The sequence below is a fragment of the Emydura macquarii genome, unplaced genomic scaffold, assembly GCF_026122565.2.
Source record: "Emydura macquarii macquarii isolate MOO-44397 ecotype Brisbane River unplaced genomic scaffold, CSIRO-AGI_Emac_v2 contig_2205, whole genome shotgun sequence".
NCBI classification, from domain to species: Eukaryota; Metazoa; Chordata; order Testudines; family Chelidae; genus Emydura; species Emydura macquarii.
Genome location: NW_027132342.1, coordinates 29,339,532 through 29,366,936, shown reverse-complemented (window position 1 = coordinate 29,366,936; position 27,405 = coordinate 29,339,532). Strand labels below are relative to the sequence as shown.

At 39.6% G+C, this 27,405-nt stretch overlaps 1 protein-coding gene across 2 annotated transcripts in view; it reads right to left on the bottom strand.

The window, feature by feature from the left end:
- The window catches only part of POC1B (POC1 centriolar protein B), an 88,650-nt gene that overhangs the window by 15,850 nt on the left and 45,395 nt on the right, over positions 1 to 27,405 (bottom strand). For both annotated transcript variants that reach the window (XM_067559840.1, XM_067559841.1), the window contains one exon: positions 25,196 to 25,282. In XM_067559840.1, the coding sequence (XP_067415941.1) occupies positions 25,196 to 25,282 (87 nt within the window). The remainder of the gene's footprint in view (positions 1 to 25,195; positions 25,283 to 27,405) is intronic.

Genomic DNA, 27,405 nt, shown 5'->3' with positions numbered 1-27,405 from the left:
TATTTAAACCTCTAGCATTACACTGGACAACTTTACAATGCAATTTTGTACAATACAAGACCTGGCAGCATATTGAAAATAAAAAATTTAGGGGGAGAGTATTTAATATCAAAACATGCAAAAGGTATTTTGATATCTAATTCACTAAAACTCTCCATTTTTTAATTTCGATGCAACTGCTGGAAAAACCAGGGTCCTTGTGGCAATGTTTATGTTCTGCTCAATGTGCAGTGCATGAGGTTGTAATGGACATATTAGTACAGTGTAAATATAGGTAATCAATATAATACTGATGAACTATGTTAAATACACTTCAGCGACCAAACTTAAAAACAAATCACTTGTCTGAAGTTTTGTTTTTTAAAATCCTTCTGTAGTTACCACTAACACCTACCATATCTAAAGCAGTCAGAGATAAGAGCATCTTTTTTTCTTCCCACTGTTTGTTTATTTTGTGCAACTGACAGTACTTTGTTTATAGCCTGAATCACAGTTTTCCCTGTATATTTTATCCCAATCCTGCAAATGATTCACTAGCATGGACACATATGCTTCAGATTAGTGGTATTCCCTGCATGAATCTAGATTTACACATGCAAATCTCATTGCAGGATCAGGATCCTAGTTAGTTTCTCTTGTTATTTGACTCCATTTCCTTAATATTTTTATTTTCTTGATTTATCCTACAATTAAATTTTGATAACGTTACTGCAAGTGCTACATTACAAGTGCTATTTAAATAAAGAATTTTTGCAACTAGTAACATAAAAAACTCACCATTTTAATCAAACAGATTTCGCCCGTAACTGTTTACAGAAAAAATAAACTGAATAAAGTTCAATTTTCTTCCACCAGCAAACCCACACTTGTAAAAAACCAAAACCAAACCCAAAACAAAAAATAAAAAAAATCAATGAAACAAAAAATGCAACCACCACACTGGAGACTGAAACCATTAAAGGTTCCGGATTTCCAAAGGTGAGACATTCCCTGCCAGATAGTCAATTTTAAAATAACATTTCTGGAGCTTATTGAAATACTTTTATGAATTGCAAAAATACTTATGCAGACCTCAGGGACTAAAAATAACAATATGCAGTCCACTGTAAAAAGGGTAAAGGAATGTAATAAAGGCTGGTCCTCAATTTATCTGCAAATAGCTGCAGAAGGAAGCTCTTAAAACTCAGGACAGGTAACATGAAACCACAGAAACATTCCCACTATTCACAATCAAAATAAAGTAGCCAATTTTAATTTACAGTGAATTACATCAGACTATATATGTACACATTCAAGGGAACATCTTACAGCTAGAATTAACAGTAAAGCTTCAAATGATGAGTTAGCTTTGTCTATGTATTTGAATTCTGTTCTACAAACTGCTTTGATATTGCAGACTCAGCTTACAGAAGTTCGTTTTAGCTGTGAAAGAAAGAGTGGTTTTTTTACTAGTAACTGGCAACAAAAGAAAAAATACGAGTCAGAAAATTGTATCTATGTGGTGCCAGATACTGATTGCTAGTACTGTGAATGGTATTTTGTCTTGTATTGGATATTAGAAAGGGATAAGCTAAAAATAAATCTTAGACCAACTACCACACAGGCCTAAGTAGACTCTGCAAGGAAACTGTGGCTGTTGATCCAATGATTCCTTAAGAGACAAACCTCTACATAAAATGTCAACTAACAAAGGGCACCACTTTGATAACTAGCTAACACTAGGGAAGACAGACCAGATACAATTCATTGTTTTATGTTCCAAAGCCAAATCACATAGAAATTAATTTTTTTTAAATAACTTTTGCACTTTAATAAGCTCACAACCTTTTGATTTCAGGTAGTTGGGAAAAACCTGTCTTAAGCAGTTTGCACTGTCCTTGAAGAGAGGAGCTAATGAAGTATGTTTATTCCTGGAGCACCGAACCTCAATGGGAAAAAAGGTAGTAGAAAATCATTGAAGGTCAGTTTCAGCCTTGCCCTTATGTGTGTGAGCAGGGGCTGGATAAGAAGACAACATGAGGAACCCACCCACCATTTTGCACAGCATGCAGAACTGCAGCCCATGTATTCCAAAGAGTGCAAGAGCTGCTCCTATCCTGCCATCTGTGGGAAGGGTTTGGTGCTCCAAATGGGGTGGGGAAGAAGAATAATCACAGGTCCAATACTCCTTATAAACACACCAGCAGAGCTGGCCAGCTGCATAGGCGAGGACTAAGTTGCACCCCTCAAACAGCCATTAGCAGGTGCAAAGCCACTCCAAGGAGCTATTCTGCCTAAGGCAAAATGCCTCCTGATGCTGCTCCCCCACCATGGGTTGCTCCACACTGCCCAACACCATGCTGTGTCTTAATCTCAAAAACTGAGCCAATATCATGCATATTCAATACACAGCTTTCCCTTTTCCCTTTATTATTTCTAAGGACATTTCCTGAAAACATAGCAAGTGTGAGTCATCCTGTCATCCTTCAGCTTCCGTGCACCACCAACTGAGCAGGAAATTCACAGCTCAGTTTTTCTCTCTGGGGTGCCTGATAGCAATTGTTCCCAAGCTATTAGCCTACACAACTAATACACAAGTAGTTATCTTAAATAAAAGTAGTTTACTTGGTTTAGGGCAGAAAGCAAAAAGAAATATCATAAATATTATACAGAACATAAAACAACTAGATTAAAATACTTCAGAAGTGTAATGAGTAGGACTCCAAGTTTAGTAACAGAATTTTGGACGTTTTCTGTAGACTATATATTACTCATGTGTCTTCTCTTTCGTAGACCAAGAAATTGAGTTTCAGTATCTCCCTGAAAGAAGATGGTACTTTGGTTTCTAGCCAGAGTCTCTCTCCAGCTCCATTTCTCTCCAATGTGTCTTTAAGGTTATGTCCGCATTAAGAAAAAGCATCATATTTTAAAATGAGGTAAGTAACAATATAATGATTTAGCACCCCTAACATGTATTTTTAAGCACAACTTTCCAGGTCTACACTAAGAGCCAAATTGTGTTTAATATCATAGTAGTTAACATATTAAAACATGATGCTTTTTTCTAGCATAAACATGGCCAACGAGTCCAGGTTTTAATGTTCATTAGCATATTATAAATTAACTTACCCTTAGGCCAAATAACAATATATAAGTACAGTGATACTTCCGACTTATTGGATTCATACTTGCTCCAGATATATTATGTCTTCCCTTCCTTTAATTTGTTTGGATTTACCGCTGCATTTCCCTTCTTTCACCAGTTTTCAAAGATGTCTTAGAACCGTTTAAGTGGTTATTCCTTTAAATTGGGTACACAAATGTTCTACATACAAACGAATACAGTAGTTCATATTATTTTAACCTTGGAGCATTTCAAAGTATACTTCACACCCTCTTGCGTGTCTGAAGACACATCTTTCTTGGAGCAGTTTGCTAGGATGTTTATGAACACTTTCACCCTAGAGATTCTCCCTGTTGCCTTGGCTCCTAGAGTTTGGAAAGTAAAAGTTCTCAGAAAAAGAATTATATTCTTATAATGATATATAAGGAGGGTTAGCCTCCCCTGGTCTAGTATACCCACCGCCCATGTCTACAGGAGCATTCTAGTCACAGATAAGAGCTATGAATTCACTGCAGATGGAATCTTCAGAGAATTTAGCTGCCAAACTCTAACAAGTCTCTACTGATAACGTGCGAACTCTGATTTTCAGAGGCTTACAATTTGGAAACATTTCAGGAAATTTTCAAAGGGCCAGCAAAAGGCACTTCTCCTGGCGCAGCTGCTGCCAACCCGCCACCGGACACCTGGGCTGCGGTGGTCCCTCTTCTTCCCACCACCGCTCCGCCTTTTCCCCGAGGCCTACACCGCCGCCTGGCTGCACCTCTTCTCCACTCCACCCTCCCTCTCCGGAGGTCCCCGCTGTTCATGCATGCTTCCCTCCTCCCCCATGAGACTCACCCATGCCTGCTGCATCCTTCCTCATGCCTGTCACACTCCGCCTCATCCCCACGCCCGCAAAATCCTCCCCCCACCCACTGCATCACTCCAGCAGTGGAGGGGGACAAGTGGGGAAGAGGGTGTGTCCTGGGGCAAAATGAGGGTGGAGTGTGGGCAGGGCCACAGGCAGAAGAGGCAGGACAGGGAGCTAGCCTCCCGCAAGGGGAGCTTCACTTGCCACCTATGGGCACATCCCGGACACCAAGGGAAACCCCTGAGTAAATGTCAAGGATAGCGGCATTATAGTTTCTCAGTGAAATGGTTCTAAGCATTTACATAGGCAAAACAACGTATTTTTCCCCAATCGTCTTTTCAGAAATGGCTGAACTGTTTAAGCTAAAACATAAACAAAACCCCCAAATCTCTGCCTGTGGTTTAAAATGTCTAAGTTTGGCAAAATTATAAGTAGAGCTAGGTGAATAATGGATTTGTGTGTGTGCTGGCAATTAAAAATAAATAAAATAAAAGTTAGCTTCGGGTAGAACCAAAAATTAAAATTTTCCATTTTTTTTTGGCAAATCAAAAAGTAAAAAATAAATTCATTTCTGATCAAAACATTTTGTTCCACCTACAACAAAATGTTTTGTTTTGATTTCAAGCATTTTTTTCTTTTATAATTTTTTAAATACATTTCAAGAGAAAATTTCAAAACAAAGTTGTCTGAATCAAAAATCAAAACATTTCATTTAAAAAATGTCAAAACATAACAGATTTTTTTGTTTCTTTTCTTCCCCAACTAAAACAATTTAGCAAAATCAACAGGAATTTACAACATGTTTCAATGTCACCAAATAAGCATTTTTCATCAAAAAAAGTTTTAGTTGAAAAAAAAGTTTGCCCTTGGCCTTCAAAGACATCAGAAAGTCATCAGTTACTGACCCAGGGCTGAGGCCTCCCCATAAACACTTTCTGTTCTGATGGGTGGCAAACAGGTCCAACTGTGGTACTCCCCAAGTGTGAAAAAAGGACTTTACGTCAGGTCTGAGGAACCACTTTCTCTGCTGAATGACCTGATAAGTAGATACAGAATTCTGAGACCCTGGGAGATGACATGTTTTCAGTGATTTCCTATTCTCAATGCAAAAATTCCTAACGACCACTGCCTCTTGGCAAAAGGGGTTGGATCTAGCCCCTCCCTTTGCTGAAGTAAAATATCTCCACAGTGTAGTCTGTGAGTACCTGCCATCATTGGCAATCCCTCAATTCGAGGATGATCTCTACCACGGATTTACATACGGGTCCTGAGATGACTCAAGAGTCCTATCCTGGAACCACAGATCCTCCCGCAATAGGTACAGGTGACATTTCCTAGCGGGTCAGTGCTTGCTGAAAGAAAGTTCTTTCTTTTTCCTTCCTTCCCTCTCTCTTTTTAGCTTTGAGGGCAAGATGTTTCTCCTCAAAGCGGGCCACTGCCTGATGGAGGATATGGTGCCACTGACGTCAGTTGGTGGCTTGCTCCTCCCAGCTTATGATGTCCACATCAGTTTTCTTAAGATATGCTTTCAGTGTATCTTTGTAGTGTTTCCTCTGATCACCACAAGATCTCTGACAATTGGTGAGCTGCAAGTAAAGAGCTTGTTTTGGGAGACAAAAATCTGGCATCCGCACACAATGTCCAACCTAGCGTAGTTGGTGAATAAGGATCATTGCTTCAACGCTGGTGACATAAGGCTTCGGTGAGGATGCTGGTATTAGTGAGGTGATCTTTCCACTTGATGCGAATGATTTTGTGGAGGCATCGTTGGTGGTAACTCTCCAAGTTCTTATGGTATTGTCGAGTCGGTCACCTAGATTTCGCATCCATAAAGGAGTGTAGGGATGACAACTGTTTCATAGACTTTAAGGTCAGAAGGGACCATTATGATCATCTAGTCTGACCGCCTGCACAACACAGTCCACAGAACCTTACCCACCCACTCCTCTAACAGACTGCTAACCTATGACTGAGTTACTGATATCCTAAAATAATGGTTTAAAGACATCAAGGTACAGAAAATCCACCAGCAAGTGACCCATGCCCCATGCTGCAGAGGAAGGCGAAAACCCCCCAGGGTCTCTGCCAATCTGCCCTGGGGGAAAATTCCTTCCCAACCACAAATATAGCAATCAGCTAAATCCTGAACATGTGGGCAAGACTCACCAGCCAGACACCCGGAAAGAATTTTCTGCAGTAACTCAGAATCCACCCTATCTAACATCCCATCACAGGCCATTGGGCACATTTACTGCTAGTAATCAGCTGGCTTATAGACCTGAATCTTGGTGTTCTTCTGTAGGTCACGATCTGTGAAAACATGTTGAAACAATTTCCCAAAGAAAGCACTTGCGCACTGGATCCTATGATCCCCAAATCCTTGCTAGCAGGGCCTGATGAGTATAAAATATCCACAAGCATATGCTGGCTGCCTTGAACCAACTCACCCTGAATCCCCAGCAAATTAACAACACTCTTCAAAGGCTCCTGGTAAGTCTTGTAGTCATCAGTGACAGGAGGTGATGACTCAAAGACAGTAGCCTCATCAGGGGATGATGAAGAAGTATTTAGAGGAGGCATTAGTGTATCAGGCTGGTTTGGTGGTACAGGAACCTCCAAAGAAAGAGGAAGAGCTGTAGATAAACCCTCATGTAGATGATGGATATCCAGGGCAGTACCAAGCTGGGGAAAGGCATCTTGTTGGTGAAGCTAGCCCATCGTCAGTACCGAGGATAGTCTCAGTTGGGAAACAGCACTTAGAAGTCCTAGTCCTAGTGTCCATATTGGTACCGAGGATGGTAGGGCTGTGGATGGCCTTCAAATCTGGAGAACTCCCCGTAAGTTCCAGAAAGGCCACTGACTTATCTGTTAAGGGACTGGAGCCTAATTCCAAAGTATCTTCTCCACAGATGTCTCTCTGGAGGGATCTCCGTATCGAAAGCTCCATTTGTACACCAAGGATCATGGAAATACTCAAGGTCTGGTAGAGAATGATTCCAGCCTATAGGAATCCTTCTCTGAAATGGATGACAACTACACATTAGAACGCCAAGGTTTCGTGGCACTTGTCAGAGAGGAAGGTGAAGGGAACCAAGATCTACAAGATGTAGTCAGTACTGATGAAAATATCTAGGTTTCCTCTTGGATGGTACTAAACAGCTATCACAATGAGCAAGAACCATAGAAGAGGGAGGGAAAGAAAGAGTCCAATGCAGTCAGCATTACGCAGATCAGTGCTGAAGTTCTTGGCAGAGCCAACACATTGGAGACGTTTGAATTTGTGACAGATATGGCAATTTCCTACAATATCCTTGAAAAACCTTATTGAAATACGTTTAAGTATCTTTGGGATCCATTGTATTAAATGCAAAGTTCGTGTATTATTGTGGGCCAGTATTGTATGTAACCTCTCTAGGGCAGAAAAGTGATCTGAGGCCAGTGAATTCAGAGGACTATTTGGAAAATGTGCCAGACAAGAATAGACTTTTCAGACAATTATGTGAAGTGAATTTCCTAGGGAATATCTGGAGAGAGGTTAATGCAAATCCCCCACCTCTGGTTATGCAAAAACCCAGCCTTTTGAAACTATGCCCTCGGGAGTGGATCATTGTGTGTTGATTACCTGATCCTGGAGACAAGAACAAAGGGCCAAGCTGTATGAAGAAACAGATGAATTGCCCAGCTTGAATTCTGGTTCTGAATCTGATACCATGGGGAAAACCCAGGTGTGGGTTTTGAAGGACTGACACCTACTAGAGCCTGAGGTTGGCGCTGGGGTGACCTCCAGTAATAATAAAGCTTGTTAGCATGTGTGTAAGTTTTTTATTTTTTTTTTTAGTATGGTTTTTCTGTAAGGCTTTCACCTTAAAAATAAATGTGTGTGCTTAGAAACAGCTGTGTGATAACTTGCAACTGCTTGCATTTATGCTGTTCTTAGCCTTCAAAGAGAAAGCAAAGTGCAGACGCTGCCGTTTTAGACAGCCTGGCTTGCTGGGGATATCACAGTGTAAATCCAGGGAGCTGTACAATTTTAAAATCCCTATTCAGGAGGGAGAGAGATGCGTGTCTTTGCCCAAGAGGTAACAGCTGGGAGACAGAAACCTTTAAGTGCGTGTCTTTGGTGGATTATGGAGAAGGAATACAGGTGCAGTTACTCGGACACTGTGACAGTCATCATGCACAAGAAGCAAATCCGGTACCAACAAATGCAAGAGATCACGTGCCACTACATACACCTTGGACGTAGTTGGTACTGGTAAAACAGTCTGGGGAACAGAACTCAATGCCACAGACAAAGCAGGAAATGGAGTCGATCTTGATGGTACCCTTGAGGCAGAATTGACAGCTTGGTACTGCTAGAATACAGTAAAGGAGACCGCCTTGCCAAGGATGCTGACCTTGGAATTGATTTCTCCTTATGGTCTGATAAGGATCTAGCCCTTGAAGGAGAAGGCTTCTTGTGGCTGGACAAAATGAAAGCCCCAGATTTCTTATGGCTAGATGAAGCCAAATCATCAGACTGCTTAAGGTGCTTACATAGCATGAGATGGGAAATGGTCTTCTATCCCACTGCCTTCGGCACAGAGAGCCGCTAAGTCTTGGAGGGTGTTGAGACAGAATCTTCCCATACTGAGTGGCTCAGTTCTGAATGAGGGCACAAAGTTGCGCACATACATGTGCACACACACAAGCAAAATGTTTCTTTTGGGTAAGGCACCAGATTGGGATTCAGAACAGTTCTGTTCCTGATATACTAGAGACTTCCTATGTGAACAGTACTATGCTAGATTGTAGTTTTACAATCTTCCCTGAATAAGGGGTAGTGCATAGTTGCACTGGCCCATGAGCAGACCAGGGGACTAACTGTGACTCAGAGTCACATTTGATCCCTGCTTCTGCTCCGCATTGGCCAGTATATGGGGATGGAGGGAAGGCAAGGAGCTAAGGTTCACCTGCAATACCTGCTCATTCTTCTGAACAGGAGGAAGAATATCAGCCCTGTGGCTGCTGCTTTCCCTCCCATGCTGCAACTTGTGATATGGGTAGCAAATGCAGGGGAATAGGATAGCTCCTTGGATCCCTGCATGAGCACGTAACAAGGGTCACAGCATGGCCCTCTATATATTAGTTCATCATCTGTATAGCAAAGATAATACTCTCCCAACACTGGAATTTTGTGAGGATAAATTAATGAATATCTGTGAGGTGTTCAGATGCTCTGAAACCATGCCATACAACAGAAAAGTCTATATAAAAATAAATTCACCGGCCATTAGCTTTCTAGAATTCATTTTTAGCTGGTTTCAGGAGGGAGCCCAACTTTCAGGAGGGAGCCCAGTTCCCAGCTTTCCATTGGATTTTGTGAGTGTGTGGGTTTTTTTTTTCCAAAAACAAGTTTCAGTGGCAGATCTGAGATTGTAAAAGATCTATCAGTTTCAAATCTACTTTCCCCTTAAGATGGGGGAAAGAGGAGAATTTAACAGTAGGTAGCTACACCAGATATGTAGCTCTATTTCTGTGGAGAAAAGCAAATAATTTACAAGAATATGTCATGGAGTAAAGAGCATTAGAAACCAATCAGCAGCACGGCCATATGAGAGACCCAAAAACAACTCCAGTGCTGCTAGTACAACTGATTGTGAAGTCAGCCAAAGAGCCAAATGCTAGTGCCAGAAAAATAGTATTTCACAGTTTGGCATCTAAATGATTGCCAGCCAGGAAAATGAGAAATAGTACTATGTAATGGTGACACTACTTCAGTACCTGACTAAAGCTTATAATAAATATTATATTTTAAATGGCTGATGAAGGAAAGTTTCAAAAGGACCAAAAGTGCTCTGACAATACTTGTTAGAGAAAACATTCGAAGTGAAAAGAAGTTTGAAAATTTACTTTGAAAAACTAGATGTATATGCTATATTTATTAGGTTTTCATTTTGTAATTGGACATGTTAATTCATTTCACTGGTGAATTTCAGTGGCGCACAAAATTTGGGTCATGCTCTTTAATTTGCATGCAAAAATGTGACACTCAGTGCAGCCTCGTATAACACAAGGGTGGGGATTTCAGAAGTGCTTAGCACTGGCCTAACCTTACTTCTATTGCAGCCAATGGGAAAAGAATGAAGCCATTGATGAGAGTTTTGGCGAATCCCACCCTACCTGTTCAAGAAATATTTCTGTAGAATGGTCTGATATACCTGGTAAAATTTTGACATTCTATTAGAGCTTCTATCAAAACATGTACATTATACAACAGCAAATAAAGTGTTAAATGTGGAGGTACATAAGCTTGGTAGGGATAGAGAGACCAGTTCTGTTTGGCTGTACTAATAACAGAGAATTTACTGGTAATACTTTGGATGTGATTTTTCAAGTTTGCTGTAAACAGCTATGTTTTGAAGTACTTTTATAGCTGACTGGAGCTTTGGGGGCTGCTATTTTTGGAACTTCAAGAAAAAACAAAAACCCAAACTGAAATAGATACCTATGTATCAGGAGAAAGGCCATGGTTCCAGCAGCCCATGAAAGAGCACCAGGATGCAATTCAAGTCACAACTGTGAAAAGCCAGCAAATGTGATCAATTATTCAAGGACATTGTTGGCTACCGGAGTTTGAAGATCACACTAACTAATGCCACTATTGGTATGTTTAGGAAGTTTTTGGCTAGCTGATGTGGCAACATTAGGGAAATAATATTAGAGACTAATTGTAAAAATGTGATTAAGGCTAACATTAACTTAGCCTGCAATTTGGGAATTATTTCCTTAAAGAACATTCAGTGAAACATAATTCCAAGTGTCAGAACCCCTCTGTTACTTTTAATATTCAAATTACAGTTTTTATAGTCAAGCTGATTCTTCTCTTGCATATAATACATCATATATGCAAATATAAAAATATGACTTTTATTGCCCATCTAGAATTATAAAATGCTGTTTGTACCCCTTATCTTTCTATGTAGGGAACCGTGTCACTCAGCACACTGGATTATTTTCTAACTGCCAACACCTGACATTCATAAATTACACTTGATGAAATGAGAATAATTTTTTTCAATTTTGTGAATTAAAAAGTCAGAGTATGAATGTTTTTTGTGTGAGGGGAAAAAAATCAGACCAGAATCCCTATTAACTAAGTAAAAGACACAATGATCACAGCCATTTAGTGAATGTAAACTTAGAATAATAGAATCATAAAAGATTAGGGTTGGAAGGGATCTCAGGAGGTCCTCTAGTCCAACTCCCTGCTCAAAGCAGGACCAACCCCAACTAAATCATCCCAAACAGGGCTTTGTCAAGTCTGGCCTTTAATCAAACTTAATTAGTTCTGTTAAACTGAAAGGATAATACTGGTGAACTACCATCAAATAAATACAAATGTAGGCTCCTAATTTTTTTTTAAGTCTTTATGTTGTTCTCCACATCCACAAGTGGCATTGGAGGAAAGACAAAACATGCAGATGAGGGCCAAGGAATGGAGTGGTAAGAGTGAGAGAAGAAATGGGTCCATTAAATGCTGCCCCTTTTCTCAGATCGTGTAGAAGCCCCAGTGTGGGAACTCCAGAGGGATTCAGACCTGCCACTGATGATGTGAGATGGTTGGACTGGTTGCAGGGTAGTCAGATTTTCCTCCCTCCAAACCCAGTGGGAAAAATCATGCACAAGTTCCCTTTCTCTCTGCAACTAGGTGTTCTAGGGGCCGACAAAGTTAGAGAAACTCCTATGCCATGGCTTCCGCATGGATGAAGGATAGTGATCCACACAAATAGATCTTTCCTCCAGCAGATCTTCAGAACACCGCAGGTTTAGTATGCTGAACTATAGGGCCTTAACCCCAATGTAAGCATAAAAAGGAAAGTCCACGTGTTGAAACTTATAGGGTCTCCATCCCTTATGTAGTAATAATCCACATAATAGATATAAATGGAATGCTACAAATAGGTAAAACAGGGATGCTGCAGATTTATTTAAAAAAAAAAAAACCCTCATTCTAACCAGCATAGACATTCCCATTCTATCATCCACCAATATGGTGATTATGTGGCAATTTAGTGCAACGATTTTTTTTTAAAAAAAAGGTTAAAGAACAGGTTCACTGTGGATTGATTAGTATTTAGAAAAACACTATATACGCAGTCAACAGTCCCCATCATTAAATACATGTAAATGCAGAATATCAATTGAACTATGTGCAAAATTTTAACTGTGTGATGTCACACTGTGTGGCAATACTGTAGTTAAGCGAAAAAGTTAGAACTTATTACCCTATAATGAAAATGGCATAAACACTATGTACTGTACAGTGTTATGCGCGCGCGCACACACACACACACACACACGAAAATAGGAATACAGAACAGAGTAATTATCATTTAAAGTTAAGGTACTGTACCTAATGCAATATTATAGATGTGTTCCATTCATACCACATACCCATGCAAATTAACACTCAAAACACTGCTGCAGATCTTTTACACACAGTGCCAGCATCACAAAATAGCTGATTTAAAAATCATAAATATATCCCTAGACATTTGTTAACATTTGGAGGTTAGGATTTAGATAAAAACACAGCTACATAGAAAAATATAGTATTGGTATAGATTAGAGTTCCCTTTGTGCTCAAAATAAAAAACAAAGTGAAGTTTATACACTACTATATTCACAAACTTTGCTCAAACCTTGTTCACTCTTCTGTTGCTCCACAATACAGTAGCATGCAATGTTATATTCACATCAGTGATCTCCAGCTAGGAACTGTAAAGACTTATATTACTCAACGTACATTTTTATTAGCGAGGTCTGCACAAATTGGTGTATCCCCTTATAAATGCCATGTCAGAGCCCTGACACAAAATTTCAGACCTAACATAAATCGTATCTTTCCAGTTTAAATGAACTTCCTTTTAATGTGATTAATTTACATTGGCAGCTGAAGCAGAAATACAAGTACATACCAGGACCAGGACAGAAAGTCAAAGTGTGTATAAAGCTGAAATATGAAGTACCAGAATTTGAATTTCTTGTATTGCTATATAATAAATAACTGGAGAGCTGGTCTAGAAAATTGTGGTCTCCTGGTTAGAACAGGACAGCTGAAGTCCTGAAACTTGTGTTCTATTCCTAATGAGAGCTTTGCCACAGATTTCAATAGGTATGGGATAAGGCCTCTTTGCTTTGTAACCCAGAGGAAGTTGCAGTCTCTTTCCGCCTAAGTTTTGTCATTTGTAAAATAGAACAATACTCATCCATCTTTTTTTAAGTGCTAGAATCTCAGAAGAAATTAATTTCGTAAGTGCAAGCATATTATTCACAAGAAAAGCACATTAACTTTCGAGTGCATTGTTTTTGAATTAATGCAAAAAGCAGCAGCAGCAGCATGAAAGACACAAGAATTTTAGTTCAGGACTATAGATTTTAATTTCTTTAAAGGTAGCTGCAGACTGTAATGCTGCATGCCATGTACATGTTTCCCTCCATTAGACACTAAGTACTTTTAATACAATAATGGGAGAGACCACCTTCAGAGATCAGATTAAATGCACAACTTGTTCACACACAAGATACTGTTGGTACAAACATTGGTCCAGATCATTTGTTTGTGTAAGCATAAGGGTCCACCCATGTGGCAGTCCCGTAAAAATCAATGGATCTCTGCACAGGCACAAGAGTTTGCATGTGCAGATCAGAATGCAGTATTAGGGCCTCAGTTATACTTAATGACATTTTAAAAAAAGCTCAATGTGAGATCAATATGTCAAGGCGAAATTAAAGATGCCATTAACATTTAATTGTTTTACTAAAGTAATTATATGGCTAGTACACTATACACCACGTACCAGGGGAATAACTAAGATTAACATTAAGATCAATTGTGGTAGAAGACAGACATGCATATACAGCAACATTATACTACCCCATTTATTATTATTTTTCATTTGTTGAATGCTGACTGTGTTTACAGGAGGACAAAAGAGCTAATTTGAATATTTAATCAAGCTATCCATTTTTAATCATCATACATGTATTGCACAGCATCCGATGTTTACTTTAAAAAAAAAATCACCCAAACACTATAGTAAAGTCGTGAAAAATGTTTTGTTTTTACTTAGTAATATGCAAAGTGAGCCTGCTATGCTGGATCAGCCCATCTAACCTGATATTCACCCTCTAACAGCAGCCAAAATCTGTTGCTTCAAGAGAATGTGACAATTATATATAGCACTTGTCACGCTGGCTGGATCAGGGGGGTCCTGGAGGTGTATTCAGGAGCTCTGATTACTCCCTTCTACACCAGTCTCGCGCTGGGGGTGTCACTCTGGCTGGATTGGGGGACGACGACATTTATTGTATTATGTGACATCAGTATGTCAAAATCATAATAATTCATGTAAGATATGCCATGTCAAGTACTGTTAGAAAGGCTATAATATGCTAAGTAAGATGCTAATATTTATGTTCATGTGTTAGATGTGTAATGGAAGTTATGGATATATTTGATATAGCTGTATTTCAAATTATGCTGAATGAGACACATCCTAGACAGGGCGGGCGGCAGAACAATAGCCTGCTTAATGGCCCATTGAGACATCCACAGACGTAAGGGGCCCAGGGGGAAAAGCCAGAGGTATACCTGATGAGTCACCAGGACTTGCTCATGTGACTCTGAACTCCATTTTGTTTCTGTAAAATTCCACAAACAGCATGGGAAGGGCCAGAGGGTATATAAGGCAGAGGCCTGGGAATCCATTTTGTTCTTCAGTCGGGATTCAGCTTCAGCTACCAACCTACCTCTGGATCAAGTCATCTGCAACTGAAGCTGTGAAACAAAGGACTGAGGCCCATCCAGTTACTGGATGTATACCAGAAGACTATACAAGCCTGCAAATTCCACAATTCTTCTAGAAACCTAATGTATAGGGACTTTCAAATCATTTGTATGTATCTGATTGCTTTAATCCTTTAACATTTCTCTTATTGTTTGTTTCTTTCTTTTTATAATAAACCTTTAGTTTTAGTTACTAAAGAATTGGGTGGCAGCTTGGTATTTTGGATAAGATCCAAACTTATATTGATCTGGTACTGTGGCTGACCCATTGGGGTCAGAGGGAACTTTTTAGTAAAGAGCACAGAGTTTAAATAACTGTCTCTTTACTGGACCTAGTGGCTGATTGGGAGCCGAAGACTGGAATGCAGTAAAGGGGGCTGTGTGTATTTGTATACTAGCTTCTTGATAACCAGTGTGGGGAATCAAAAGCACAGTTTGAGGCTGGTTGGGAAGTCTGGCTTCAGTGCCACCCACCAGTGCTGGGAGAATCTGCTCTCCTTTTACAGCCTGCCTTGACCTTGGCATTCTCAGGTGGCTGCCCCAGGCACGGAAGGGTCACAGCACTTATCCAATTTTTCAATGTTGTACATGGAGACAGAACTACTCCCTGACCACAGATAATCAGTTTACATACTGAAATACATGATTTGATTACCTATCTTATTGCTCTAAGTTGCAAATGTATTATGATTTATTTAAAAGTTTAGAACTGTAGGTACCTGATGTAAATTGAGTTACCTGTGGGTGAAATACCTGAGGCCGAAAATAAGCATCTAGATTATGGTTTAAACTGTAAAAAAGATTTCTTCATGCCTTGTCTCCACTTGCCCACTACCAAGTTAACTTGGTTAACCAAGTTATGAGGAGCCAAAGTCCTCATAACCAAAAACTCCATCCCATATCCCTTGTACATGTCAGCACTGTTCCACCTTCACAGTCACCTGAAGGTGGCCAGTCAAAGGATGTGGCCACCGCAGCTAGATGCCAAAATAAAAACACTTAGCGGAGACTACAATAGTCATTGAATCATCCTACCTGCCCATTCCCTTCCCAGGTCACTTCTCAGTCTCCCTGCAATTGTTTCCCAAACAAAATAAATCATACTGTCATTGATCTGTAACCTCACCTCCATTACTTCCAAATACAACTCCCCTCTGATTGAGATCCCAGAACACGAAAAGACTACTTTAAAAATCTGTATTTATACTTAAGTGAAATTGGCAGCTTCTTTCCTTCAGGCCTTTACAGTACGTCTATGATGCATTAAATGACCCACGGTATGGCTTGCAGGGCTTGGACTGTGAGGCTATAAAATTGCAGTGTAGACATCTGGGCTTGGGCTGGAGTCTGGGTTTTTGAGCCTGAATGCCTACACTACAATTTCATAGCTCTGCAGCTCGAGTCAATTGACCCATGCTGTAAGACTCTATGCTGTGAGACTCAGTGCTGAGGATGTTTTAATTCAGTATAGATATGCCCTGAATGTAAATCTTCATTCAAGAATTAACTCAAATTATATACTGCTCTTGAATTAGCCTTGCTCAAGAGAGAGTAACCACTCTGTGAAACAACACCCACATAACTGTGTCCACACTGGCATGGTATTCACTCATTTGTGGTGCACATCCTATGGCTCTTAGCACTGCAGTAAGGTGAGCTGTTTTTGAATTCTTTCCTAATGGACTAAGGGAGAACTTGTCCGTCTTTTTGGGTACATGGGGGGAAATTGTGAGACAGCATTAGACAGCTTGCAGTACTTGAGCGGCACTAGCCTGTGTCTACATTAGAATGCTCGTGTTAAGAGCTGACTAGTTGTGCTCAATTAGGTTTTAGCCTATACCCCCCTCTTGGGCTGTCCAACTCTAATTAATAGTACCACAGATATTGAGTTAAGTGTTTTTGTGTGTAGACAGGACTGAAGTTAGGAGCAACACTTGTGTTAACTTTGCAGTGTAGACAAGCCCCAAGGGCGCTGTGGGTGTTTTTTTGATTTTTTGTATCTTCTACAACAGTTGCTGATGTCACTAACTCACAAAGCCTGCATCTACCTACAGGGTAGTATGCTGATGGCTGCTCTCCCTCCTGCTTTCACAGTAGCCCACACAGACTCGGTAATTAGCTGCTTAACTTGAGTTATGAGGGACAGTGGAATTCCAAGCTTCTATCCCTCTGGGGACATAAAGACATGCACACACTCCCTCTCCAGTCAGAGTCTGGAGATAAAACACTCCCTTACTGGTCAGGATATGGAATCAGATACAGAATACAATGATTTTCTTAAAAACACTGTTAAAATGACAATAAAAAAAACCTGCAGTGCCCAGAAATAGCAGTTGGCACTATAACCCCAGATCAATAGCTCAAAGTGCCACACTGCTAACTGGGCTTTCATAGATGATATAAAACAATAATATATTACAAATAGAAAGAAAGGGGAAGTTGACACTAATGACTTTAAATCAGAAGCTATATAATGTAGACAATTGATAAGGGAAGCTAAAGGTATCAGTGAACATGTCTATGGCCAGTAGAGCGAAGGAGAATAAGAAGGATATTTTAAACTATACCAAGAACAAAGAAATGGTATATTTATAATATAGAAATGTTAAAATAATGATGCACAAAAAGTATGTGTTTGATAAATATTTCTGTTCTCTATTTTGAAAGACGGATGTACATTCATATCTTACAGTGGTAAAGAAATCATTTATATTTCAACAATAACTAAGGAGAATGTTAAGCAGCATCTGTTTAAACATTTTTAATTCTGGAGGACTAGATAACTTGTGCCGTAAGACTTAAAAAGAAACTGAACCAATGAACCACTGATGTTAATTTTGTAATATATCTTGGAACACTGTTTCCAGTCCTCTGGAATTTCTCCAGAACTAATGCATCAATATTTATTAAGAGTAAACAGAATGATCTGTTTAACTTTAGGTAGGATAGCTTGATAGTGATGTCAAGCAAAAAAATCAGTGAACAGCTGACATGGCATGCAACCAGTAAAGAATGGTAGCATAATTAATGCCAACCAGCACGCTTTCATGAAAAATAGGTTTTTTCAAACAAACTTAATATCCTTTTTTTGATTACATTGTAAACTTGGTTGAAAAAAATAAGGAATTGTGTTGACAAAATATACGTAGATTTCTGTAATACATTTGACTTCATACTGCACAGTATTCTGATTAAAAATTAGCCCTATAAAAGTCAGTGTAGAATATTAAATAGATTAAAGACTGATGAATCTACAAAAGTAAATGGAGACTCATCAACAAATGGTGGTGTTTCTAGTATTCCCAGTAGAATATGTTATTGTCCCACTGCTATTCAATATTCTTTATCAATGATCTGGAAGAAAATGTAAAATCATAACCCGGTAATCTTTAAGGGAAGGGGTGGAAACATATTACATACTATATACCAGGAGCAACCAAACATCTTCATCATTTTAAAATTCAGTTAAATTAACTGAATAATAAAAATATTCAACTAAATTCACTTGTGTCACTACATCCAAAACAAGAAGGTTTTTATAGATTTACAGAACTGGTGAATGCTAGCTTTATATTTTCCATTGAACTAACAGACTCACAAATGGCATTTAGATCAGTAATAAATCATACTCTAGGTCAGCAGGAAGATCATTACAAGCTGACAGCCCAAGTGAAAGAAGCACTGTTCTGGAAGTGTGATAGTAGTAATTTCCTGTGTGAAAGACTAGCTGCTGGTTCTTGCATTCCTTAATGTACAGTTCTTCTCAGAGGATGTTACTCTTCCACAGGAAGAGGAAGGAACCAGTTGTTATTGAATGCGTGGGTTGATAGCAGTCGGGCATTTTCTACATGCCTCAGAATCAGCTGTGTGAACTTGGATAAACAGCTTATATTCCCAGTGCAGGGGAAAAATTACTATGGCAGCTTACAAATACAGTATGGCAGGAAGTTATGAGACAGAAATAATACCAAGAACTTCTACATTTCCAGTTCCAAGAAATGTGCTGATTTGCTAAAAGGAACTACAAAAAAGAATAGACTGCTTTGACAAACTTCCCTTAACCATTTCACTTAATGCTGTGTTCTGCTGCCACGTTGAAAACATTTATGAAATTTTTTTTGCCAGCACAGTCACCTAACACAACTACTAGAAAATAACCAGTTAATTGTACAACATGAAACAAAATATTAAGGGAATAAAATAGCGGGGACCACACAGCAACTTAGGGTGTGTACACAATGATGGCGGCAAATTTGCTGCCATCAGAACGATTTATCTGGATCGACTGAGAGGAAGTGGAGAACCTCTCAATCAATCTGGAAGTCGATTCAATTAAACCACCTCCTCAAAAGGCAGCACACTGCATCGATGGGAACACATTTCCCATTGGCGCAGCACAGTGGAGATAGCACGCTAAAGGGAAGTTACAAAGTCAACAGGAGTTATGCAAGCTACTCTATGTAGCTTGAGTAACTCCCGTTGATTGCCTTTGTGTGTGGCAGGCTAGTACACTGTACACTCATACCCTGGCAGGCTGCATATTACATACATTACAGGCATGCATATCCATGTGGACAAGCCCTGATTGTACAAAGATCCCTGCTTTGGCTGCTACTCTTCTACTGGCTGACACTTAAATAACTGGATCACAGATTGTCCATTGCCAAGAGGGGTGTCAGACATGAGGTTTGCATTCGCACCTGCATGAATGCCTAGAGACCCAAAGCCAGGGACAGTGCCTAAACTCTGCCCAGCCCCAGCAAACTAGAGGTACAGGGGATTCAGAGTTGGGATCCCACTGCAGCAATTTTGCAAATATTCAGCTAGGAGAGCTTGACTACATCTGGTACAGTCTACTAGTCTGCATGTCCACAGTGCCTAGCACAATAGGGCCTGTGTCTTGGTTGGCCCTTAAGCACTACTGTTATAAACACGATTAATGACTTTAATACAGCTATAGTATTAGTTAATAAATAATGTCATTATTGGGCACAGGTTACATTCTTTAAAAAATAGCATAGGAAATCGTCCACTCCAATTATCTAGTCAAGTTCATTCTTCAGTTCACTCAAAGCACTATTAATGATCGCCCTGGCATGTATTATTACTTAATTATGCTGCAATGCCACATACATTCCCAATTCTTTCTTAGTATACTAGCAGTTATATGTCCTGTTAGAAGATCATCATTATAACAGTGCAAAGAAAGGCCATTAAGATCACATTCCTCCCTTATTAAGTGTCCCTTCTCTCATCTATGTATAGCTAATTTTTAGATCCAATCATTATCAAGTGCACTCGCATGGCTCTTAAAGTCAGGTACACTGAACATATCAAATAGTTGTGATGTGACTGCATTCCTGGGGCCAGGACCAGAGAATCAGTTTGGGGCAATTTGTGACAATTTGGGGATTCTGTCGGTGTACAACTTATGAATTTTGATTGATGAAATTATGAAACTACTGTATCATTGGATGCCTCACTGTATGTGGAGTCAGCCAGGGGCTATATTACGTATTCCCAAGACCAGGGACAATGGAGAGTTGTTAAGGTTAATGACTGTACTCTAGCTAGGAAACTAGCTCAGCCAAGTTTGTCTGCAGAGGGGCTAGGATTTGGAGCTGTAGAATTTTCCCAGCAGCAGAACAAAGGAACCAGGAGTTAGCGGTTGGATTTATAAACTCAAGGCACTCACAGAGCAAGAGGAAGAAAGAGAGGGGCATGCTTTCCTGGGAGGAGGGCACAGGGAGTAGAGGAACTAGCCAAGGTAAAAGAAAGTTGACCTGGACGAGAAGGAGTTTAGCATATTGTACAGGCCACAGCATGGGGAAGATGATGAACAGAATGGACCCCTGTCCAAAACTGTAGGGAGAGGAACCAAAAGGTCCCTTCTTCCTTCTCTTTTTCTTGGAGGAAATTTTCTTTGTCTTCCTCTGTTCCATGTAATTCTGGTGCTGCATTAAGCCAGGGAAAAAAGATGGTACCCCAGGCAGAGAGGTATCAATGGTAGCTTCTTCTAGTGAGGTAAGGAAACAGCTGTGGAAGATTGCCTGTACATTGGGAGGAGAAAATGGTGCAAAATCTTGCTTCCATATTGGCTGCTACTTGCCTGCCTGGCATATGAAGACATCTATCCCTTCATCTATACTGGTAGTATCCACATTACGGAATGTAATTTCAAATATGCGTCAAAAAAACCCCTCGGAGCACTTAGATAGGCACCATTCTTGGGAAGGGTTGTGGGAGAGGAAGGGGAGTATATGTCAATGTCTACAAAAATAAACACAACAAAATCTTTTTGCTTTTAGCATCGAGAAATCCAGACACTACCATTAAAAAGACATGGGCTATTTAGCAATGTTTCTGAATAATAATGTCTGCACATTAACTTTTATTCTTAACCCTTTCTTAAAAATGTTACACTGTCTCACCCAAAAAAAAAAAAAAAAAGTGATCACTTAAAACATTTGAAAACTTTCAAGTGAATCTATTCCTCTCCAAACAAAACTGGAACAATTTTTATCCAACCCTTAAAATATTTAGCTTTCTGTAACTGTAGAATCAATATTATGTATGAATAACAAATACATCATTCCTCTGATAAATATCATTGGAGGAGAGGGCAGCAAATGTGTATAATAGGAAGCATAGCTGGTTCAGAATTCACACTGCTCTGTTTCCTTCAAATCTGGTTTACGTGAGCAAGGAACACTAGAGGGTCTTCACAGTGATTTCCCACTACTGTTAGAAAAGTTATCAAGACATCAACTGACCCTGGGCTCAGGCCTGCTGACGGGGCGCAGGGGGCAAAAGGGGCAATTGCCATGGGGCCTGGTGATTTTAAAAGGGCCCAAGCCATGGACGAAGCTTCCCCTCGGGGACGCTAGCTCCCCATCACGTCTCTTCCACCCATGGCCCTGCCCATGGTGGCCGTGCCCGTGGTGCACTCCTGCTTTGCCCCAGGCACCAGCCCTATCTCCTCCCCAATCCCGCTTGGTCCCCCACCTCTCTTCCACTCTTAGGACACTCACAGTATGTGATTGCATCCCTGACTATTTTGACTAATAGTCATTGATAAACCTACCCTCCATAAACTTATCTAATTCTTTTTAGAACCCAGTTATACTTTTGGCCTTCACAAGATCCCCTGGCAATGAGTTTCACAAGTTGACTGTGTGTTGTGTGAAGTACTTCCTTTTGATTGTTTTAAACCTGCTGCCTATTAATTTCATTGGGTAACTCCGGATACTTACGTGACGTAAAGGGATAAATAACACTTCATTATTCACTTCCTCCACACCATTCATGATTTTTAGACCTCTATCTTATCCCCATTTTAGTCATCTCTTTTCCAGGCTGAACAGTTGCAGTCTTTTTAACCGTTCCTCATATGGAAGCTGTTCCATATCCCAAATAATTTTTGTTGCCCTTTTCCATACCTTTACCAATTCTAATATATCTTTTTGGTGATGGGGCAACCAGAACTGCACACAAATATTCAAGGTATGGACATACTACAGATTTACATAATTGCATTATGATATTTACGGTCTTATCTATCCCTCTCCTAATGGTTCCTAACCTTCTGTTCGCTTTTTTGACTGCAGCTGCACATTGAGAGGATATTTTCAGAGAACTATCCACAATGACTCAAAATCTCTTTCTTAAGTGGTAACAGCTAATTTAGACCCCATCATTTTGTATGTATAGTTGGGATGATGTTTTCCCATGTGCATTACTTTGCATTTATCAACACTGAATTTCATCTGCAATTTTGTTAACCAGTCAGCCAGTTTTGCAAAATCACTTTGTAACCCTTCGCGGTCTGTTTTGGACTTAACTATCTTGAATAATTTTGAATTGTCTGCAAACTTTGCTACCTAACTGTTTTCCCCTTTTCCAGATCATTTATGAATATGGTGAACAGCACTGGTCCCAGTACGGATCCCTGGGGGGGACACAGCTATTTACCTCTCTCCATGGTGAAAACTGACCAATAGTTTCTACCCTTTGTTTCCTACATTTTAACCAGTTACTAATCCACCAGAGGACCTTCCCTCTAATCCCATGACTGCTTACTTTGCTTAAGAGCCTTTGGTGAGGGACATAGTGAAAGAATTTCAGAAAGTCCGAGTACACTATATCCACTGGATCACCCTTGCCCACATGTTTGTTGACCCCCCCCGGCCACGCCGAATAATTCTAATAGACCCTGAGGCATAATTTCCCTTTACAAAAGCAATGTTGACTTCACCCCAACAAATTGTGCTTATTTTTGTGTCTGGTAATCCTGTTTCAACCAATCTGTCCGGTATGGAAGTTTGGTTCATCAGCCTGTAGCTGTCAGGATCATCTCTGGAGCCTTTTTAAAATATTGGACGATAGATAATGTGACACTAGTCATCTGGTACAGAAACTGATTTAAGAGATAGGTTACATACTACAGTTAGCACTTTCGCAATTTCATATTTGAGTTCCTTCCGAACTCTTGGGTGACTACCAGCTAGTCATTGTGAGTTATTACTGTTTAATTTATTAATCTGCTCTAAAACTTCCTCTACTGACATCTCAATCTGGGACACCTCCTCAGATCTGTCACCTAAAAAGAATGGCTTAGATGTGGGAATCTCCCTCACATACTCTGTGTGAAAACTGATGGAAACAATTCATTTAGCTTCTTTGCAATGGCATTGTTTTCCTTGAGTGCTCCTTTAGCATCTAAATCATCCAGTGGACCCATTGATTTTCTGGCATGCTTCCTACTTCTGATGTACCTATTTTTTTGCTGTTAGTTTGTGTGTCTTTTGTTAATTGCTCTTCAGATTCTTTTTGGCCTGCCTAATTATACTTTTACACTTGACTTGCCAGAGTTTATGCTCCTGTCTAATCTCCTCAGTAGGATTTGACTTCCAATTTTTAAAAGGATGCCTTTTAGCTACTAACCACTTCTTTTACTCTGGTGAGCCATGGTGGCACTTTTTTGGTCCTCTTACTTATTTGGGTTATACATTTAGTTTGAGCCTCTTTATCGTGTAGTTAAAAAGTTTCCATGAGGCTTGCAGGCATTTCAGTCTTGTAACTGTATCTTTTAATTTCCATTTAACTAGCTTCCTCATTTTTGTGTTATTAACCTTTATGACATTAAATGCTATTGTAGTGGGATTCTTCAGTATTTTCCCTCCTACTACTTCCAAGAATTATAAAACATTACCCAGTAAAGTAAGTGGCATATTTTGACATCAACTAGGTGAGAGAACTAAGTTTTCTTTGTGCCATTGAAAACACAACAGCAAAATTGCTAATAAGATCAAAGCATCTGGAATACAACAGCCCTTGCCAAATGTTATGTGATGATTTCAGTGTGACTGAGAAGGTAAGGGGGTTAAATAACACTTGAACCTCTATAGTGCACTTCATCCAAGAATCTCAAAGCACTTTTAAAACATTAAATAACTCTTACCACACACCTGTATGTAGGTGTTACTATCACCATTATATAAATGGGGACAGAGAGATCAAATGACATTCATGGTCGCATAAAATCTGTGGGAAGACAGAGAGCAAAACACACATCTATTGCACAGCCCTGTGCTTTAACCATAAAATCATCCATCCACTTTAGCCATGTAAACCTAATTATGGTGATTACTACTGCCTTAAACAGCACACTCTTTACAAATCCTGTCATCTAATGATTAAATTCCAGTGGAACAATTTCAGAGCTAATAATTGGGGGGGAGGAAGAAAGAAGAGGGGAAACCATTCTTATCCAAGAAAAGGATTTCTCATTTTAAGCTAATTCTAGAACAGTACATCCTTTATTATCCAACACCGAGAGTGCTTTTTTCTCCTCCTACAAAAGCACCATTTAAATATTGCCTTTATTTCCTCCCACACTCCACTGTTACATGAAAGTTAACACTAAAAGGAGCTAATCCTAGCACTCCTTCTTTGAATGTGTGCACTAGCTGACACCTTAAAAGGAGAAAAATCAAATCATATTATTGGCACTCTTTATCAACAAGACTGTTTTCCGGTACATATCTATTTGTCTGCAACTTAAATTAGCAAAATCAAATATTTTGTAACTTAAATATTTACACAGAAACAATACTGTTTGATTTTTCAATGGCTAATTTATGAGCTTCTCTTCAATACTATGAAAGATTAAATCTCTTATGCCAAATAAAAACTTCACTATTGCACCATCTTCTGGTTAACACTCTCTATTGTGAAAGGAAATTTGAACATGGTGGCTAAGTTAAGATATTTTACTCTCCAAATAGTATAACTGTTTATTGGACTCAGGATACATTTTATCTATTTAGAGAAAGCCCACATATTGCCCCATAGCTATTAAATTAAACTACGCTTTGTCCTCCCACCTGCACCCCGATCCCCGGAAACTTACCGGAGAACTGAAATACATGGAGGAACAAATATCTGTGACAGGTGGATCAAGCGTTTGTGTATCTGTCACATCGAAGCTAGGATCTATCTGTCGAAAACAAATTTTGCTGTTAGTATTTCTACGCCAGTGGAAAACAGAAACAAGACTGAGCCCCCAAAGACCAGATGGTATATGAGGGCATCCCTATCAACACATCTACAGTTAAGGGTAATATACTCATAAAAGAAACTGCTTTCTTTGAAGACTTTCCTTTAACCATAATGTACTGGTAACCATACATTACAGAAAGAAACCAATTGCATTAATACAGATCATAGTAAATAGGTCTCTAGTCTGTACTTTTGTTACAAACCTCATACAAGTAAACTGACTCAAAGGTTCTTATCTTATTCTTAGCCCAGGAACTAGGAATCAACAAGTTTAATTTTATGATTAAAATACAAAAAAGTAGGAATGAAAATAATGACTATAAAATTGTATTCATCAGGACAACAATGATGTTACCCAAATTCAAGCCAGCTGCAGATCTCCAATAGAGTCACTAATGACCTTTGAAGAAATGCGTTCCAGGAAGCTTTTTTCCAGCTTTCAAACGGGGCCACTGTACCTTGTCTCATGTGATCTGAAGCTCAAATTAAAGAACAGTGTGTGGATTTTGAAGTCTGTTCTTGCTAAAGATTCTTTGTACAATTTCTGCTATGATTTCATCTTTTTCCTCTTTGGAAATATGATTACACATAGATAGACTGAGTACAATTTTCAAAAGCAGTTTTCAAAAGATGATTTAGGAGCCTAAGACCTACTTTCAAAAGAACTCTAAATCTCATTTGCAAAGCATGTTTGTTTTTCATGAGAATAATGTTTTTCAGGTTATAAGGCAACAGTGGTTTCTTGATAAGTCAAGTGTCTGAATAGAAGTCATGATGTCTAAAAAAACATGCAAAATCGGATTCATGGTGAGACACTATATGAAAGTGATGGACCGTGAAGGGCTGTATTCTGCCTGAAACATATTACATATGTACACACCACAAAATATTGGAAGTTTATGGTGTTAAGGTATTAAATTTGATAAATCATTTGATACTGTTGGTTATATAAGTTTGGAACAGAAGTTAGAAGTGCTTGATCTGTACCTTTTGTCATGGCTTTGAAAATCTCCTTTATCTAAAAAGGGAGAGCTGAGATAAACATTAATGTAAATGTTATATAAAACCTCATGAAAATATAGAAGAAAAATCCTTCTCACATTTATCATAAGGTTTTATATTACTGCCTATTACCATAGCATCTGAGGACCGTGCAGTAAAATAAACACAATAGCGAAGTCCCTTGTGGACTTTAGAGTGGTTTTGTTTTTTAGTAAGAATTCTGGTTGTGGTAGATTTGTCACAGGCTGGCTGGCTCCTTAAGGGGTGTTGGACCCAGCCTTGTCTGTGACAGATCAACTACTGTCCCGCTGACGTAGGGGCTAGGGATCAGATAGCCCTATTGAATTAATAGACCCAGCTGGGAAGGGGGCATGGGATGCCTGTGAAGAGCTGAGAGTTTGGAGAGAGGAGCTGCAAAGGGCAGTTGGCTCCTCTGGTAAGCCTTGAAGAAGGATAACTCCCAGGCAGACAGCCTGGAGGAGGAAGATGGAAGACCTCCACAGGGGAAAAGGCCCTGAGAGTCCACGATCTTTAGTTGATCAGGAAACAACAGAGCTAAGTCCAGGAGGTACAGAACCCTTTTGTCTTTGTTGCCCTGGGGACTATTGTCTAAGTTACCAGCACCAAATAGTGCTAAGAGAGGTTATTGTCTGGGACAGTTTCCAGGGGAAACTGAAAGAGGAACCGAGTTGAGTGTCATCAACATACTGTTGACAGCTGAGTCCATGGTGTCTCATTATCTTTCGTACTGATTTCATGTAGATATGGAAAAGAGGAGATAATATGGATCTTCACCTGCGGCCTTTGGAGAGGAACAACAATTACCCATCATCACGAAGAATTCTGCTGGAGAGGATCGACTGGAGCCACTGAGTGCTGACCTCTGTATTCCTGCTATGTCACGTAGGTGGGTTGGCATACTATTCCAAAATATACTGAAGATTTTGGAGATTTATCCCTTATGTATCAATGTCTCATGAGTGTCAACCCCAAAACCAAATATCTGCTTCTCTTGTGTATTACAGGCTCACGCTTCCTTAAAGTCCCTTCTTAAAATTC